The 19,722-nt window shown below is 43.5% G+C and overlaps 1 protein-coding gene across 1 annotated transcript in view; it reads left to right on the forward strand.

The window, feature by feature from the left end:
* The first annotated feature begins 2,445 nt into the window (after window positions 1-2,445).
* Window positions 2,446-19,722, forward strand: part of LOC138658302 (zinc finger protein 91-like) — a 117,449-nt gene continuing 100,172 nt past the window's right edge. Inside the window, exons 1-4 of the mRNA XM_069745778.1 lie at window positions 2,446-2,520; window positions 13,806-13,903; window positions 14,025-14,142; window positions 16,698-17,976. Coding sequence (XP_069601879.1) covers window positions 13,814-13,903; window positions 14,025-14,142; window positions 16,698-17,976 — 1,487 coding nt within the window. The 5' untranslated portion in view covers window positions 2,446-2,520; window positions 13,806-13,813. The remainder of the gene's footprint in view (window positions 2,521-13,805; window positions 13,904-14,024; window positions 14,143-16,697; window positions 17,977-19,722) is intronic.

The following is a 19,722-nucleotide window of genomic DNA, read 5'->3' on the forward strand; positions in this document are numbered from 1 at the left end:
GACACCTATTCATTATTAATCCAATTGAATGAAAGGGTTAAAAATCACACACACACATACATTATTTTAATGAAATAAACACAAAGGTTGTATTAATATTTTATTGTTCTCTCAATCCACCTGAAGACCCTTGCTCTGTAACAAAGAAAAAATAATAAACCAACAATATACATACCTTCCGTTGATCTGTAACGTCCCACGATGTAAATCCATCTGAAGGGATTAAAATATTTTACAGCCAGGAGCTCTGCTAATGCAGCTGTGTTCGTGGCTGTAAAACCCCGGGGAATGAAGGTAATGTAGGTCAATGACCTATATTTACCTTCATTTGCGGTGATGCGCCCTCTGCTGGATGTCCTCATATGAACTCGAGCCTGGGAGCTTTCCAGGAAAGTTCCCACGCTCGAGGGACATCCAGCAGAGGGCGCATCACCGCAAATGAAGGTAAATATAGGTCATTGATTTACATCGTGGGACGTTACAGATCAACGGAAGGTATGTATATTGTTGGTTTATAGTGTTTTTAGCCAGGGGGGGGCCAATAACCGTGGACCCTCTCCAGGCTATTAATATCTGCCCTCAGTCACTGGCTTTACTACTCTGGCGGAGAAAATTGTGCGGGAGCCCACGCCTTTTCTGGGGTGGCTGGGGGCAGATGTTTTTAGCCGGGGGGGGGGGGGGGTTGGGGGCAAAAACCATGGACCCTCTCCAGGCTATTAATATCTGCCCTCAGTCACTGGCTTTACTACTCTGGCGGAGAAAATTGCGCGGAAGCCCACGCCAATTTTTTCCGCCATTTAACCCTTTAATTTAATAGCTACAGAGCCCAAATTTTGCACATACACACTACTAACATTAGTAGTGTGGAATATGCAAAAAAATGGGTATATGAGATGGTTTACTGTATGTAACCAGGTCTCATATCATGTCGGGTTTAGGAAGGAGATAGCTTTAAAGCCGGTGATTCAATTGCCGGCTTTTTCTATCTAGCGCTGGATGAAATAATAATATATATACATATATGTGTCTACTGACTAATTATATATATATATATATATATATATATATATATATATATATATATATATATATATATATATATATATATAATGTGTGTGTGTGTGTATGTTTTTATGATCTTTTGAGCCCATGGATCCGTTGTAAATCCGTATGTTGGTTTTGCAAGCCTGCGAGAAAAACACGCAGTACGGATGCCATACGGACTACATACGGAGGATGCCATGCGCAAAATACGCTGACACACCCTGCCTACGGAGGAGATACGGACCACTATTTTGGGGACTTTTCTGCGTATTACGGCCGTAATATACGGACCGTATTTTTATACGCTGAGTGTGACGCCGGCCTAAGTCTCTCGTAAAGGGTTGTTCGTTCAGTACAATATGTATTATGGGGCTTTTCTGTGGAATCTGACCAGACAATCTCTCCTTGGCTCCCCGTGTACATCAGTAAACGCCCATGACCCCGGTGCCTGCTCTCTAGTTGTCCTTTCTACACATTGATGGGCGCTAACCGCTGCGTACCGGGTGCACCTACAACACCGTCCTCTCGGGCTTTGTGACGTCATCCGTTAGCAGTACATGTGCACTTTCCTCATAGAGTCAAACTCAGAACTTTCCGCGCACTTGCTGCCTATTTTAGTGTTTACATCGAGGTGAATGTTGAGATTTTTCTCTATTTAAAGAAGAATAAAAATGCAGTAACTCGTGTTTTAATAGGAGGACGGCAGGTTCTCTCCTCTTAGAGTGATCCCAGAGGACCCTCTCCAGGAGGGAGGCCGTGTCCTCATGGTGACATCATGAGGTATCAAAAAACAATCACTGGTAAATGGTAACTGTCCTTCCCCTAATCTCCATAACGGCGCATTAGGAGATAAGAAACCGCTGGATAGAAATGTGGAGCTTTCTCCAGCTCCTCTGTGATTCCATCCCTGGTGCAGGGAAACTTGGAGAAGTTGTGTTTCTTAGTACGGCTCCTCCATCTGACTGACGAGGGTCTTCTCTGTTCACCTCCTCAGGGTCCTCATCAGCCGGGTGCAGAGCAGAGAGCATTAGGCTTTGGCCTCGCTGATCATCACTTCATACTTGGGGCTACTATGTGCTGGGACCTCGGTACCGGTGGTGAGGACCACAACAATGTAATTTAGTCCCTGATACATAAACCTAGAATTACTGGTTCTGAGCGACGTGTCCCATATATAGACAGATACACGGCAGGTGATGTATTCAGTCTGTGTCTCCACAGATGGATCCAGGAGGAGAAATCCACCAGAGAGATGTCCCCGTCCTCTGTGTCCCCAGGACTGTCCAGAGGAGAATCACAACATCCCGGAGGATCATCAGGTAGATGACACTGAAGCCTCCACAACATCTGACCATGAAGTGATGGGACCTGAGCTCATCTTACATTTTTCTTTTTAGGGTGAAGATCTGATTGATATTCAGGTTGAGGTTATACATGGAGGACAAGAGGCGATCGCAATATGGGCCGATCAGCAGGGTGAGGAGGGGAGACTGTCATGTCTGTTCTGTGGTCACCTACTACTACTCCCATCATCTCATCATAACATGACACAATCTATAGTGCAGGGGTCCCCAACCTTTCTTACCTTGAGAGCCACATTCCGCTATGAAAGTTGGTCGAGAGCCACAATGCAGATAGTCGCAGAAAAACCTAGAGAAGGCATTAATAATAACATGCAGATTTTCACTTTCACTCTATTCTTATTTATTTTACATTATTGTTATGCAAATTTAACTCTAGTGCCACCTATGGAATTGGCCCCATATACTGCTCCATATGGAATTGGCCCCATATACTGCTCCATATGGAATTAGCCCCATAAGATGCTCCCTATTAAATTGGCCCCATAAGATGCTCCCTATACAATTGGCCCCATAAGATGCTCCATATTAAATTGGCCCCATAAGATGCTCCCTATAGAATTGGCCCCATAAGATGCTCCCTATTAAATTGGCCCCATAGCATGCTCCTTATAAAATTAGCCCCATAAGATGCTTCCTATTAAATTGGCCCCATAAGATGCTCCCTATATTACTGGCCCCATAAGATGCTCCCTATATTACTGGCCCCATAAGATGCTCCCTATATTACTGGCCCCATAAGATGCTCCCTATATTACTGGCCCCATAAGATGCTCCCTATATTACTTGCCCCATAGGATGCTCCCTATATTACTTGCCCCAAAGGATGCTCCCTATATTCCTGGCCCCATAAGATGCTCCCTATATTATTGGCCCCATATAATGCTCCCTATATTACTGGCCCCATATACTGCTCCCTATATTACTGGCCCCATAAGATGCTCCCTATATTACTTGCCCCATAAGATGCTCCCTATATTACTGGCCCCATAAGATGCTCCCTATATTACTTGCCCCATAAGATGCTCCCTATATTACTGGCCCCATGAGATGCTCCCTATATTACTGGCCCCATGAGATGCTCCCTATATTACTGGCCCCATGAGATGCTCACTATATTACTGGCCCCATAAGATGCTCACTATATTACTGGCCCCATAAGATGCTCCCTATATTACTGGCCCCATAAGATGCTTCCTATATTACTGGCCCCATAGGATGCTCCCTGTATTACTGGCCCCATGAGATGCTCCCTATATTACTGGCCCCATATAATGCTCCATATTTGGGCCCCGACTGATGGTCCCCATATATTGCTCCAAATATAAAAAAAAATGAAATACTTACCTCTCGTTGCTTGTCGCTGCTCTGGAAACCTCAGCGTCTTCCTGCTCTGCGCTGTGACTGCTCAGGCAGGGGGCGCACACTGGTGACGTCATCGCGCCCTCTGACCTGAACGTCACAGTCAGAGGATGGAAGACGCTGCAGCGCTGGAACAGGGAGAGGTAAGTATCGCAAGTGCTGGGGCCTGGAGCAGGCGGGGGACCAGTCACGGGGGCCGTCACTATAGCGCGTCAGTGTCCCCGACGGCGAGTGGGCCCCCTGCCTGCTCAGGGACCCGCCACTTGCCTGGGTGCTGACGCCCGCCCTGGGTGGGTATTACAGGCAGCGGGGCGGCTCCCTAGGGACTTTTTTTTTTTACTGTGCTCGTCGACGAGCCACATTTCAGGGGCAGGCGAGCCACATGTGGCTCGCGAGCTACGGGTTGGGGTCCCCTGCTACAGTAGTATGTAAAAGTTTGGGCACCCTTGGTCAAAATTGCTGTTGAAAATGAAATGATCTCTAATAGGCTTAAACTTAAAGAATACACATTTTCTTTGTATTTTAAGTAAAATATATATATATATATATATATATATATATATATATATATATATATATATATATACAGGTCCTTCTCAAAAAATTAGCATATAGTGTTAAATTTCATTATTTACCATAATGTAATGATTACAATTAAACTTTCATATATTATAGATTCATTATCCACCAACTGAAATTTGTCACGTCTTTTATTGTTTTAATATTGATGATTTTGGCATACAACTCCTGATAACCCAAAAAACCTGTCTCAATAAATTAGCATATTTCACCCATCCAATCAAATAAAAGTGTTTTTTAATAACAAACAAAAAAACCATCAAATAATAATGTTCAGTTATGCACTCAATACTTGGTCGGGAATCCTTTGGCAGAAATGACTGCTTCAATGCGGCGTGGCATGGAGGCAATCAGCCTGTGACACTGCTGAGATGTTATGGAGGCCCAGGATGCTTCAATAGCGGCCTTAAGCTCATCCAGAGTGTTGGGTCTTGCGTCTCTCAACTTTCTCTTCACAATATCCCACAGATTCTCTATGGGGTTCAGGTCAGGAGAGTTGGCAGGCCAATTGAGCACAGTAATACCATGGTCAGTAAACCATTTACCTGTGGTTTTGGCACTGTGAGCAGGTGCCAGGTCGTGCTGAAAAATGAAATCTTCATCTCCATAAAGCATTTCAGCCGATGGAAGCATGAAGTGCTCCAAAATCTCCTGATGGCTAGCTGCATTGACCCTGCCCTTGATGAAACACAGTGGACCAACACCAGCAGCTGACATGGCACCCCACACCATCACTGACTGTGGGTACTTGACACTGGACTTCAGGCATTTTGGCATTTCCTTCTCCCCAGTCTTCCTCCAGACTCTGGCACCTTGATTTCCGAATGACATGCAAAATTTGCTTTCATCAGAAAAAAGTACTTGGGACCACTTAGCAACAGTCCAGTGCTGCTTCTCTGTAGCCCAGGTCAGGCGCCTCTGCCGCTGTTTATGGTTCAAAAGTGGCTTTACCTGGGGAATGCGGCACCTGTAGCCCATTTCGGCACCTGTAGCCCATTTCCTGCACACGCCTGTGCACGGTGGCTCTGGATGTTTCCACACCAGACTCAGTCCACTGCTTCCTCAGGTTCCCCAAGGTCTGGAATCGGTCCTTCTCCACAATCTTCCTCAGGGTCCGGTGTCCTCTTCTCGTTGTACAGTGTTTTCTGCCACATTGTTTCCTTCCAACAGACTTACCATTGAGGTGCCTTGATGCAGCACTCTGGGAACAGCCTATTTGTTGAGAAATTTCTTTCTGGGTCTTACCCTCTTGCTTGAGGGTGTCAATGATGGCCTTCTTGACATCTGTCAGGTCGCTAGTCTTACCCATGATGGGGGTTTTGAGTAATGAACCAGGCAGGGAGTTTATAAAAGCCTCAGGTATCTTTTGCATGTGTTTAGAGTTAATTAGTTGATTCAGAAGATTAGGGTAATAGGTCGTTTAGAGAACCTTTTCTTGATATGCTAATTTATTGAGACAGGTTTTTTGGGTTATCAGGAGTTGTATGCCAAAATCATCAGTATTAAAACAATAAAAGACGTGACAAATTTCAGTTGGTGGATAATGAATCTATAATATATGAAAGTTTAATTGTAATCATTACATTATGGTAAATAATGAAATTTAACACTATATGCTAATTTTTTGAGAAGGACCTGTATATATATATATTGTTTGATCATTTTTTCAATTTAATAAATTACAGAAAGGAAAATAGGACAATTCAAAAGGCGATCAGGTGCGGTTGTCAGCTGTATGTGACCGCTGACACCCCGCAACAATGTCCACGATCAGTGCTAGCGCCAATCGCAGGCATTTAACCCCTCTGCGATAGCGTCCTGAGGGTCTCTATGGAAACCCTAGGCACCAAGATGGCCGTGGGGTCCTGCAGGGAGGTGGCTTGTAAGTGCCTGCTGAGAGCAGGACCTGAGATGCCTCCTTCCCTGCCTGTCAGATCCTGATCTGATACTAAGCGGAGCAAAGTGTCAGATCAGCGATCTGACATTATTTAGTTATGTCCAATACTGGGACAATGTAAAAAAGTTTATATATATATATATATATATATATACATACATACATACATACATACATACATACATACATACATACATACATACATACATACATATATATATATATATATATATATATATATATATATATACATATATATACATACACATATATATATATATATATATATATATATTATAATGTGTAAAAAATAAAGAAAAAATATGTATGTATATTTCCAATAAACTTATTTTTGTAAAAAAATAAAAAAAAAGGATAAAAGTACACATATTTGGTATCGCCGCGTCCATAACAACCCGCTCCATAATACTATCCTACTTGTTAACCCCTTCAATCAGGGCCGGCTCCAGGTTTTTGAGGGCCCCTGGCGAAAGAGTCTCAGAAGGCCCCCCTCCTTTAACACATACCACGATTCATGATGCACAGATGCAGCAGAGAAATATAGCACAGCCACGTAGCATATAACACAGCCCACGTAAATATAGCACAGACATGTGGCATATAACACAGCCCACGTAGTATATAACACAGCCCACGTAGCATATAGCACAGCCCATGTAGCATATAACTCAGCCCACGTAGTATATGGCACGGCCACGTAGTATATAACACAGCCCAAGTAGTATATAACACAGCCCACGTAGTATATAACACAGCCCACGTAGGATATAGCACAGGCATGTGGCATATAACACCGCCCACATAGTATATAACACAGCCCACGTAGCATATAGCACAGCCATATAGCATATAACACAGCCACGTAGTATATTGAATTGCACAGCCCACGTAGCATATAACGCAGCCCACGTAGTATCTAACGCAGCCCACGTAGTATCTAACGCAGCCCACGTTGTATCTAACGCAGCCCACGTAGTATCTAACGCAGCCCACGTAGTATCTAACGCAGCCCACGTAGTATCTAACGCAGCCCACGTAGTATCTAACGCAGCCCACGTAGTATCTAACGCAGCCCACGTAGTATCTAGCGCAGCCCACGTAGTATCTAGCGCAGCCCACGTAGTATCTAGCGCAGCCCACGTAGTATCTAACGCAGCCCACGTAGTATCTAACGCAGCCCACGTAGTATCTAACGCAGCCCACGTAGTATCTAACGCAGCCCACGTAGTATCTAACGCAGCCCACGTAGTATCTAACGCAGCCCACGTAGTATCTAACGCAGCCCACGTAGTATCTAGCGCAGCCCACGTAGTATCTAGCGCAGCCCACGTAGTATCTAGCGCAGCCCACGTAGTATCTAGCGCAGCCCACGTAGTATCTAGCGCAGCCCACGTAGTATCTAGCGCAGCCCACGTAGTATCTAGCGCAGCCCACGTAGTATCTAGCGCAGCCCACGTAGTATCTAGCGCAGCCCACGTAGTATCTAGCGCAGCCCACGTAGTATCTAGCGCAGCCCACGTAGTATCTAGCGCAGCCCACGTAGTATCTAGCGCAGCCCACGTAGTATCTAGCGCAGCCCACGTAGTATCTAGCGCAGCCCACGTAGTATCTAGCGCAGCCCACGTAGTATCTAGCGCAGCCCACGTAGTATCTAACGCAGCCCACGTAGTATCTAGCGCAGCCCACGTAGTATCTAGCGCAGCCCACGTAGTATCTAGCGCAGCCCACGTAGTATCTAGCGCAGCCCACGTAGTATCTAGCGCAGCCCACGTAGTATCTAGCGCAGCCCACGTAGTATCTAGCGCAGCCCACGTAGTATCTAGCGCAGCCCACGTAGTATCTAACGCAGCCCACGTAGTATCTAGCGCAGCCCACGTAGTATCTAGCGCAGCCCACGTAGTATCTAGCGCAGCCCACGTAGTATCTAGCGCAGCCCACGTAGTATCTAGCGCAGCCCACGTAGTATCTAGCGCAGCCCACGTAGTATCTAGCGCAGCCCACGTAGTATCTAGCGCAGCCCACGTAGTATCTAGCGCAGCCCACGTAGTATCTAGCGCAGCCCACGTAGTATCTAGCGCAGCCCACGTAGTATCTAGCGCAGCCCACGTAGTATCTAGCGCAGCCCACGTAGTATCTAGCGCAGCCCACGTAGTATCTAGCGCAGCCCACGTAGTATCTAGCGCAGCCCACGTAGTATCTAGCGCAGCCCACGTAGTATCTAGCGCAGCCCACGTAGTATCTAGCGCAGCCCACGTAGTATCTAGCGCAGCCCACGTAGTATCTAGCGCAGCCCACGTAGTATCTAGCGCAGCCCACGTAGTATCTAGCGCAGCCCACGTAGTATCTAGCGCAGCCCACGTAGTATCTAGCGCAGCCCACGTAGTATCTAGCGCAGCCCACGTAGTATCTAGCGCAGCCCACGTAGTATCTAGGGCAGCCCACGTAGTATCTAGGGCAGCCCACGTAGTATCTAGGGCAGCCCACGTAGTATCTAGGGCAGCCCACGTAGTATCTAGCGCAGCCCACGTAGTATCTAGCGCAGCCCACGTAGTATCTAGCGCAGCCCACGTAGTATCTAGCGCAGCCCACGTAGTATCTAGCGCAGCCCACGTAGTATCTAGCGCAGCCCACGTAGTATCTAGCGCAGCCCACGTAGTATCTAGCGCAGCCCACGTAGTATCTAGCGCAGCCCACGTAGTATCTAGCGCAGCCCACGTAGTATCTAGCGCAGCCCACGTAGTATCTAGCGCAGCCCACGTAGTATCTAGCGCAGCCCACGTAGTATCTAGCGCAGCCCACGTAGTATCTAGCGCAGCCCACGTAGTATCTAGCGCAGCCCACGTAGTATCTAGCGCAGCCCACGTAGTATCTAGCGCAGCCCACGTAGTATCTAGCGCAGCCCACGTAGTATCTAGCGCAGCCCACGTAGTATCTAGCGCAGCCCACGTAGTATCTAGCGCAGCCCACGTAGTATCTAGCGCAGCCCACGTAGTATCTAGCGCAGCCCACGTAGTATCTAGCGCAGCCCACGTAGTATCTAGCGCAGCCCACGTAGTATCTAGCGCAGCCCACGTAGTATATAACGCAGCCACGCTGTATATAGCACAGCCCAAGTAGTATATAACACACAGCCACGTAGTATATAGCACAGCCCACAAACGTAGTATATAACACACAGCCACGCTGTATATAGCACAGCCACGCAGTATATAACACAGCCCAAGTAGTATATAACACACAGCCACGTAGTATATAGCACAGCCCACAAACGTAGTATATAACACACAGCCACGCTGTATATAGCACAGCCACGCAGTATATAACACAGCCCAAGTAGTATATAACACACAGCCACGTAGTATATAGCACAGCCCACAAACGTAGTATATAACACACAGCCACGCTGTATATAGCACAGCCACGCAGTATATAACACAGCCCAAGTAGTATATAACACACAGCCACGTAGTATATAGCACAGCCCACAAACGTAGTATATAACACACAGCCACTCTGTATATAGCACAGCCACGCAGTATATAACACAGCCCAAGTAGTATATAACACACAGCCACGTAGTATATAGCACAGCCCACAGACGTAGTATATAACACACAGCCACGCTGTATATAGCACAGCCACGCAGTATATAACACAGCCCAAGTAGTATATAACACACAGCCACGTAGTATATAGCACAGCCCACAAACGTAGTATATAACACACAGCCACATAGTATATCACACAGTCACGTAGTTTAACACACAGCCACGTAGTATATAGCACAGCCACACAGTTTATAACACAGCCCAAGTAGTATATAACACAGCCCACGTAGTATATAGCACAGCCCACGTAGGATATAGCACAGGCATGTGGTGTATAACACAGCCCACGTAGCATATAGCAGTCACATAGCATATAACACAGCCACGTAGTGTATAGCACAGCCACGTAGCATCTAACACAGTCCACGTAGCATATAACACACAGCCACGTAATATATAACACAGCCCATGTAGTATATCACACTTGCCACGTTATATATAGCACAGCCACGCAGTATATAACACAGCCCAAGTAGTATGTAACACACAGCCACGTAGTATATAGCACAGCCCACATACACGTAGTATATAACACACAGCTACATAGTATATAGCACAGCCACGTATATAGCACAGCCACGCAGTATATAACAGCCCAAGTAGTATATAACACAGCCCACGTAGTATATAACACAGGCAGCCCAAGTAGTATATAACACAGCCACGTAGTATAACACATCCCAAGTGGAAGACACGCTCACCCACTGCTTCAGTTCACCGTCACGCCGTTGCCCCCGTTGTGGCCAGAGGGTGCGTGCATCGTCCGTGCACCTGACTGCTGCTCATCTTGCTTGGCGCTGGACCTGGCTGTTGCCCCCGTTGTGGACAGAGGGTGCACCGTCCTTGCACCTGACTGCTGCTTGGCGCTGGACCTGGAGTGGACGGTGGATGAGCTCTTAGGATGAGCTCTCACCCGGCCAGAAGTGATTACACGGATGACCGCTGGCTGGCGGAAGTGACTCGTATCCATGGTGACGGGGGTGACTGAGTATTCCTGCAGCTGCGCAGGAGATCTGTGCGGCTTGCGGCCGGGCGGGGATGACGGATGTGCTCCGCTTCGGCGCCTCCGAGTCCTGGCTGGCTGGGAGTTGACTGTCACACACAGACACAGCACGGGGATGTAGTCCGGCCCCCAGGAGCGCATCAGTGTGTGTGTGTGTGTGTAATTTACTGTTACTACCATAAATGGGCCAAACCTCCCCCCCCCCCCCCCCCGCCCCGGCCCTTGCCCGGATTCGCCGGGTGCTGACGCTGGCCCTGCCTTCAATGAACGCCGTCAAAAAAATAAAAAACTAGGCAAAAAACAATGCTTTATCATACCACCGAACAAAAAGTGCAATAAAACGTGTTCAAAAAGACGGCTGTAAATAAAAATTGTACCACTGAAAATGTCATCTTGTCCCGCCAAAAAGAAGCCCCTATACATCTCCTTCAGCAGAAAAATAAAAAAGTTATAGCTCTCAGAATAAAGGTATGTAAAAATAATTACTTTTTATATAGAATAGTTTTTATTGTGTAAAAGCACCAAAATATAAAAAAAGATGTAAATGTGGTATTGCTGTAATCATACTGACCCAAAGAATAAAACTGCTTTATCAATTTTGCCACATGCGGAACAGTATAAAAAAAAAAAAAAAAAAGACAAAAAGCAGTTCCTGAAAAAACCCACTATAAATCTGGTATCGCTGTAATCGCACCGACCCGAAGAATAAAGTCATCTAATCACTTATCCTGCACGAGGAACGGTGTAAAAAATAAAACCAATTCTTCACATGCTATTTTTTTTTTTTCATTCTGCCTCCCAAAGATCGCAGTAAGGTTCGGCACATTTATCCTGCGCTCTACGCTGAGCGCTTACATCGGAGTTTCTGTGTAAATCTCTGAAATACGTGATTCAGACAGAACCCCCGGTGGAAGATTCCCTATAATGAGGCAGATGGAGGCACTGTGGACGCCATAGGACCTGTGTTCCGGCGGTGTCCGTCTTTTTAGGATTGCATAAAAGGCCACAGTTTTGTGCACTTCTGAAAAGGACACCACTGATCAGAGGCCAGACGGAGTCAAGAGTAATTGCTGCCTCATTATAGTGAATGGATCCCTCAGGGGTTTCATCTGAATCACGTCACTCAGATATTTAGATGTAAACCCCAAAGTAAGTGCTCAACGTAGAGTGCAGGATAAATGTGATCCCAAACATTATGTAAAATGTTCCCAATAAAAGCTTCAACTCAATCCACAAAAAAAGCAAGTCCCCACTCAGGTCTGTCATCTGTTAACTGAAATATAGGGGCTTCCACCTTACTGGTAGCACAAAGACTCTGGAAAAGCGAGAAAAAAAAGAAATTCTGCACTCCCAAATCCAAATGCCCCCCTCCCTTCTGAGCCCAGGTGTGCCTAAACAACATTTAGTGCCCACATGTTTGGCATTTCTTTAGTGATGAGAGTCCGCCTAATTTATGGGTGCATGTCTCCAGAAGCATGAGCTGGGCATAATGTACTGGTCACTACAGCGTACTGGTCACTGCAGCGGCAATTTGCATCCACTGCTGCCTGTTTCTGGAAAACATGCATGGAGTCAAAATCTTTACTACACCTGTAGATAAATTCCCAAGGGTTATAATTTCCAAAATGGGGTCACTTGTGGGGGGTTTCCACTGTTTAAGCACATCAGGGGCTCTCCAAACGTTATAAGGCATTCGCTAATTACTCTAGCAAATTTTACATTTAAAAAGTCAAATGGTGCTCCTTCCCTTTCAAGCCTTCCCATGCACCCAAACAGTAGTATTCCCCCACATAATCGGTGTACTCGTGAGGAATTGCACAACAAATTGTATGGAGAAATTTCTATTGATACCCTTACAAAAATGCAAAATTTCAAGCTTTTTTTTTTTTTTTTTCACAGCTTAACGTCATAAATTTCTGTGAAGCACCTTGGGGTTCAAGGTGCTCAATACACATCTAGACATCTAGATGAGTTCCCTAAGGAGTTTAGGTTCCAAAATGGTGTCTCTATGGGGAGTTCCACTGTTTAGGCACATGGCAGGTGCTCTCCAAACGCAACATGGCGACTGCTAATTATGCCAGCAAATTTTACATTGAAAAAGTGAAATGGCGCTCCTTCCCTTCCGAGCTCTGCCGTGTGCCCAAACATTAGATTTCCCCCACATATGGGGTATCGGCATACTCAGGAGAAATTGCAAAACAAAATGCATGGTCCATTTTCTCCTGTTTACCCTTGTGAAAGTAAAAAAAAATTAGGTCTCATGAAAATTTTTGTGAAAGAAAAGTAAATGTTTATTTTTTTCTTCCACATTCCAAAAATTCCTGTGAAGCACCAGAAGGGTTAATAAACTTCTTGAATGTGGTTTTGAGCACCTTGAGGGGTGCAGTTTTTAGAATGGAGTAATTTTTTGGTAATTTCTATTATATAGACCCCTCAAAGTAACTTCAAATGTGATGTGGTTCCTAAAAAATGGTTTTGTAAATTTTGTTGGAAAAATGAAAAATCGCTGGTCAACTTTTAACCCTTATAATTTCCTAACAAAAAAATTGTTTCAAAAATTGTGCTGATGTAAAGTAGACATGTGGGAAATGTTACTTATTCAGTATTTTGTGTGACACCACTCTATGATTTAAGGATATAAAAATTAAAAGTTTGAAAATTGTGAAATGTTCGCCAAATTTTCTTTTTTTTTTTTACCTATTAAGTGCTAAGTCATATCAAAGAACTTTTACCACTATCATAATGTACAATATGTCACGAGAAAGCATTCTCAGAATCAGCGGGATCCGTTGAAGCATTCTAGAGATATGACTTCATAAAGCGACAATGGTCAGAATTGTAAAAGTTGGCCTGGTCAGGAAGGTGAAAACAGGCTTCGGGATGACGGGGTTAACATGCCACTGTATTCCATCACTGTGTGTTTCCTACAGATAAACTCATGGAAAAAAATCCACCAGAAAGATGTCCCCGTCCTCTGTATCCCCAGGACTGTCCGGAGGAGAATCACAACATCCCAGAGGATCATCAGGTAGACGGCGCTGAGCCCTGTACCGGATCTGTATATCAAGGACATTTCTGATCGAGGTCATAGGTGTCACATATTTTGGTGGTTTCTTGTATTGTGCTGATTGTTACATCTGATATATCAGGAGGAAGATCCGACTAAGAATAAAGTGAAGGAGGAGACAGAAGAAGAAGCGATGACGAGGGGAGATCAGCCGTGTGTGAGTGACGGGAAGGAGGAGATTCCTGGAGATGTTTCCACAGGTATGTCATAATGTCTAGTCTGTAATAATGGCCAGCATGTGACAATGATGACCGATGTGTGATATCATGTGAAGTCTCCAGTGCAGTGAAGCTTCATTCACTGTTCACTACATAAGTGTCCGGTGATGGCGCGGCTGCTCCTGTACAGAGTCCAGCGGTGCACCGATGAATAACGGGGCCGCCTTCAAACCTCTTTTTAATGATTTAGGAAGCACATATTTAATTTTTCTAATTATACATTTTTTAATATTACTGCCATCCTGTACTTTCATGTTTTTCTTACATAAGTCCTTGTGCTGCCATATAAATGTCTGAGCTTGTGATTCAGACAGAACCTCTGTTGGAATATTCCCTATAATAAGGAAGATGGAGACACTGTGGATGCACTCTGTCTTATGATTCAGCGGTGACCATCTTTTTAAGCGTGTATGAAAGGGTGACAGTTTTGTGTATGTTTGAAAAGAAGGATACCACTAAACAAAGGCCAGACAGAGTCTAGAGTAACTCTGCTGCCTCATTATAGGGAATGGATGCATCGGAAGTGTCATCTGAATCACGTATTTTGTAGATGTAGTGGAAACCCTGATGTAAGTTCTCAGCGTAGAGCACAGGATAAATGTGATCCAAAACGTTTACCTCAAAATGCCTCCGATAAAAGCTTCTAGTCAACCCAAAAAAAAAAGTCCCAACTAAGGTTCATCATTTGTTCATCATTTGTTAACATAAATGTAGGAGGTGTCCACATTACTGATAGCACAAAGGCTTTGGAAAAGTGATGTGGCTACCAACAAAAGAAATCCACCAAAATATGAGCTCTTAAATCCAAATACCTTCTCTTCCCGAGCCCCACAGAGTTCCTAAACCGCATTTAGGGTTGATATATTTAATATTAATGTACCAAGGATCCCCACTTCATTTACGGGGTGCGTGTCTCCAGACACGAGCTGAGCATAATGTGCTGGGCACTACAATTTCTTTATCGCCTCTCATTGGGGGACACAGGAACCATGGGGTGTATGCTGCTGCCACTAGGAGGCTGACACTAATGTGCTGGGCACTACAATATACGTGGCACTACAATGTACAGGGCACAACAAAGTACTGGGCACTACAGTATACAGGCACTAAAATGTACTGGATTCTTCAATGTACGGGACACTATAGTGTACGTGGCACTACAATGTACGGGACACAACAATGTACGGGCACAGCATAGTACTGGGCACTACAATGTAGAGGGCACTACAATGTACTGGACGCTGCCGTGTACACGCACTACAACGTACCAGGCACTAAAATATATCCGGGAACTATAATGGCATAATTGCATGTTCACTTGGCAACATCCATTGCTTCTCACTTCTGGAAAACACACACTGATTCAAATTCATCACTACACCTGTAGAAAAATATTTAGAATTGAGAGTCCTCAGTGGTTGATACCTTTCAATGGCTAACTGAAAAGATGGTAAGGAATTTCAAGCTTTCAAGACTACTCAGGTATCTTCATCAGGCATAGTCTCGGTATCAACCACTGAGGACTCTCAATTCTAAATATTTTTCTATCTACTGGCTAACATCTCACAAAGATATTTATGTTTTCTGTACACCTGTAGATAAATTTTCAGTGGTGTACTTACCAAAATGGGATCTCTTGAGGGGGAATTCTGCTCTTCTGCCACTTAGGTACTCTATATATGGAGTCCTCAAACTATTCTATGAAAATTTGTTCTCCAAGAGTCAAACAGCGCTTCTTCCCTCCTGAGTCTCGCCATATTGCTAAGCAGTACTGCACAGACACATATGGGGTATTATAACCAACATTCCAGTCATTATAATCACCGGAAACAAGAAGAGATCCAGAATAAAAATATACAATATTTATTGATAATTAAAAATACTAACAAAGACAACCGTAAAAAAGTAGATTGTTTCAAGAGAGACTCCACCAGAGTTAAATTAGCATAGTATAGCAAGACCTTAAACCAGGTGCAGGAACATATTAATCAAGATGCTAGCAAAATAAATAACTAAATGGCACAGTCAGTCCCCTAATTTTGCACGTGCTTATGAAAGCTTAACAGTGAAGAGGGAAAGAAACTGTAGCCAAAAATATATATGTAGTATAGCTACCTGGAGATCAATAACGGTGGCAACTCCCCACCCCAACTCGCGTTTCACCGCTGGCTTCTTCATGCCCCCGGTGCTGAAATATTAAAGCTCCATTTCTAATTGTGTGGACACTTACGGTATCTACACTAAGGGCATGATAGGAAGCTTGCTACGAGAGTGAAATGTCACTGGTGGTACATTAGGGGGGTAATTCCGGATGACCGATTTCCTTTAAGAGCTGTCTATTTGCTGCCTAATCTCTACCACCCCTGACTTGTGCCAATGTCACCAGTTTATAAGTGTTTCTCACTTTACCTGTCATTGTGTTAATGTTATGGCATGTAGTTGTCTTCCTTATTACTGGTACTATTACTGATGAAGGTTTTCATTGTGAGCTCCATAAAAAAAAAAAATTGAAATCCCTCTATCTTTCATCCTTATAGGTAATCTTTGTGAGAATAACAATTTATCACTAAATTGTGAAAAAGAAGATATCAGGAAGCACTCTAATGGAGAAAACCTCATTACCCATCATGGACCTCCTGGACTTCACAATACTTCACTTTCTTATAATCCTCCTAATCATGAGGAACCCTCTCCTGAGCAATCTCGTATTGTTACCATAATTCCAGGTGACAAAGTGGATACAAGATTTCAGTGTGACAAGAAATTTACTAAAAGCTTAGTTTTTTTAACACAAAGAAGGCACAAAGGGGAGAAGCCATACTCCTGTTCAGAATGTGGGAAATGTTTTACAAAGAAATCAGAATTTGTTATACATGAGAGAATTCATACAGAAGAAAAGCCATTTTCATGTTCGGAATGTGGGAAATGTTTTTTATATAAATCATTTCTTGCTACACATGAGAGAGTTCACACAGGAGAAAAGCCATTTTCATGTTTGGAATGTGGGAAGGCCTTCACAGATAAAGGGAGTCTTGCTATACATGAAAGAATTCACACAGGAGAGAAGCCATACTCCTGTTCAGAATGTGGAAAATGCTTTATAGATAAAGGAAGTTTTATTAGACATCAGAAAATTCATACAGGAGAGAAGCCGTATTCATGTTCAGAATGTGGGAAATGTTTTACAGATAAATGGAGTCTTATTAGACATCAGAAAATTCACACAGGAGAGAAGCCATATTCATGTTCAGAATGTGGGAAATGTTTTACAGATAAAGGGGGTCTTATTAGACATCAGAAAATTCACACAGGAGAGAAGCCATATTCATGTTCTGACTGTGGGAAATGCTTTATAAATAAAAGAAATCTTATTAGACATCAGAAAATCCACACGGGAGAAAATACATTTTCATGTTCACTGTGTTGGAAGTCTTTCACGGCTCAAGAGAGTCTTATTAAACATCATAGAATTCATACAGGAGAGAAGCCATTTTCATGTTCAGAATGTGGGAAATGTTTTACAGATAAAGGGTATCTTATTATACATCAAAGAATTCACACAGGAGAAAAACCTTTTTCATGTTTGCAATGTGGAAGGTGCTTTACAGAGAAATCACAACTTGTTAAACATCAGAAAATCCACACAGGAGAAAAGCCATATTCATGTTCAGAATGTGGGAAATCTTTCACGGTTAAAGGGAGTCTTATTACACATCAGCGAATTCATACAGGAAAGAAGCCGTATTCATGTTCACGCTGTGAGAAATGCTTTGCAAAAAAATCAAATCTTGTGAGACACGAGAGAAGTCACACATAGAAGCATGTTCAGAATGGTGGAAATCTTTCACACATAAATCATATCTTGTAACACAGGAGAGAAGCATGCAGGAAAGAAACGGTAATTATGTTCTGTGTTTTATAAATTTTAATAAACATTGCTCAGCATAAATGAGTACACCCCTTTGATCGGCAAGATTTTTATTAATATCTCACTGAACACAAGAACAATTTCTAAAATGTTGCCAACACTGAGTTTCATGGAACATTTTTTTGTAATCAAAACATGTAATTTAGGTTAATATAACTTTCATTACAAAATCTTAAGGTTTACACAAATTAGTTGATAAAAAATTAGTACACCCCACATCAAAAGCTTCTACATCTATCATTTTGTATGTCCTCCACGATTTTTAATGACAGCACCAAGTCTTCTAGGCCTGGAATGAACAAGTTGGTTGGTTATATAATGGATCATCAACTTTCTCTTTTTTTAAACTGAAGCTGCAACCCATATAATGAGGTCCTTGTTATGGGGTACTTTAATTACCCGGATATTAACTGGGAAACGGAGACCTGCGAAACCCATAAAAGCAACAGGTTTCTGTTAGTAACCAAGAACAATTATCTTTCACAATTGGTGCAGAATCCAACCAGAGGAGGAGCACTTTTAGATCTAATACTATCTAATAGACCTGACAGAATAACAATCTGCAGGTGGTCGGGCATCTAGGAAATAGCGACCACAATAATGTACAGTTTCACTTGTCTTTCGCTAGGGGGACTTGTCAGAGAGTCACAAAAACACTGAACTTTAGGAAGGCAAAGTTTGACCAGCTTAGAGATGCCCTTAATCTGGTTGACTGGCACAATGTCCTCAGAAATAAGAATACAGATAATAAATAGGAAATGTTTAAGAATATCATAAATAGGCACTGTAAGCGGTTTATACCTTGTGGGAATAAAAGGACAAGAAATAGGACAAACTCAATGTGGCTAAACAAAGAAGGAAGAAGGGCAATTAACAGTAAAAAAGAAAGCATTTACACAACTAAAGCCGGATGGCACCGCTGAAGCTCTAAAAAACTATAGGGAAAAAAATACTTTATCTAAAAAACTAATTAAAGCTGCCAAAATGGAAACAGAGAAGCACTTTGCTAAAGAGAGTAAAACTAATCCTAAACTGTTCTTCAACTATGTCAATAGTAAAAGAATCATAAGTGAAAGTGTAGGCCCCTTAAAAAAATGTGAGGAAAGAATGGTTGTAAATGACGAGGAAAAAGCGAATATATTAAAACGCCTTCTCCACGGTATTCACGGTGGAAAATGATATGCCAGGTGAAATGCCAAGAGACAAAGAAAACCCTATATTAAGGGTCACCAATCTAACCCAAGAAGAGGTGCGAAACCGGCTAAATAAGATTAAAATAGATAAATCTCCGGGTCCGAATGGCATACACCCACGAGTACTAAGAGAACTAAGTAATGTAATAGACAAACCAGTATTTCTAAGGCTATGTGCACACGGTGTGGATTTGGCTGTGGATCCAAAAAGGACGTACCGAGGGGGACCCACCACACCCACCACACGGGTGTGGTGGGTCCCCCTCGGTACGTCCTTTTTTGGTAACTATACCTTGATTGTTTTTTCAGCTTTGTATACTCATATAACATCATACTTATTAGCGATCATTGTTCCTTTACATGCCTGTATTTAACATGCACACAATATTAGTTTATTGTTAACTTAGTAACTTCTTATACTTATATTAATCATTAGTCACT

This window comes from Ranitomeya imitator, chromosome 1 (genome assembly GCF_032444005.1).
Source record: "Ranitomeya imitator isolate aRanImi1 chromosome 1, aRanImi1.pri, whole genome shotgun sequence".
In the NCBI taxonomy this organism is placed as follows: domain Eukaryota; kingdom Metazoa; phylum Chordata; class Amphibia; order Anura; family Dendrobatidae; genus Ranitomeya; species Ranitomeya imitator.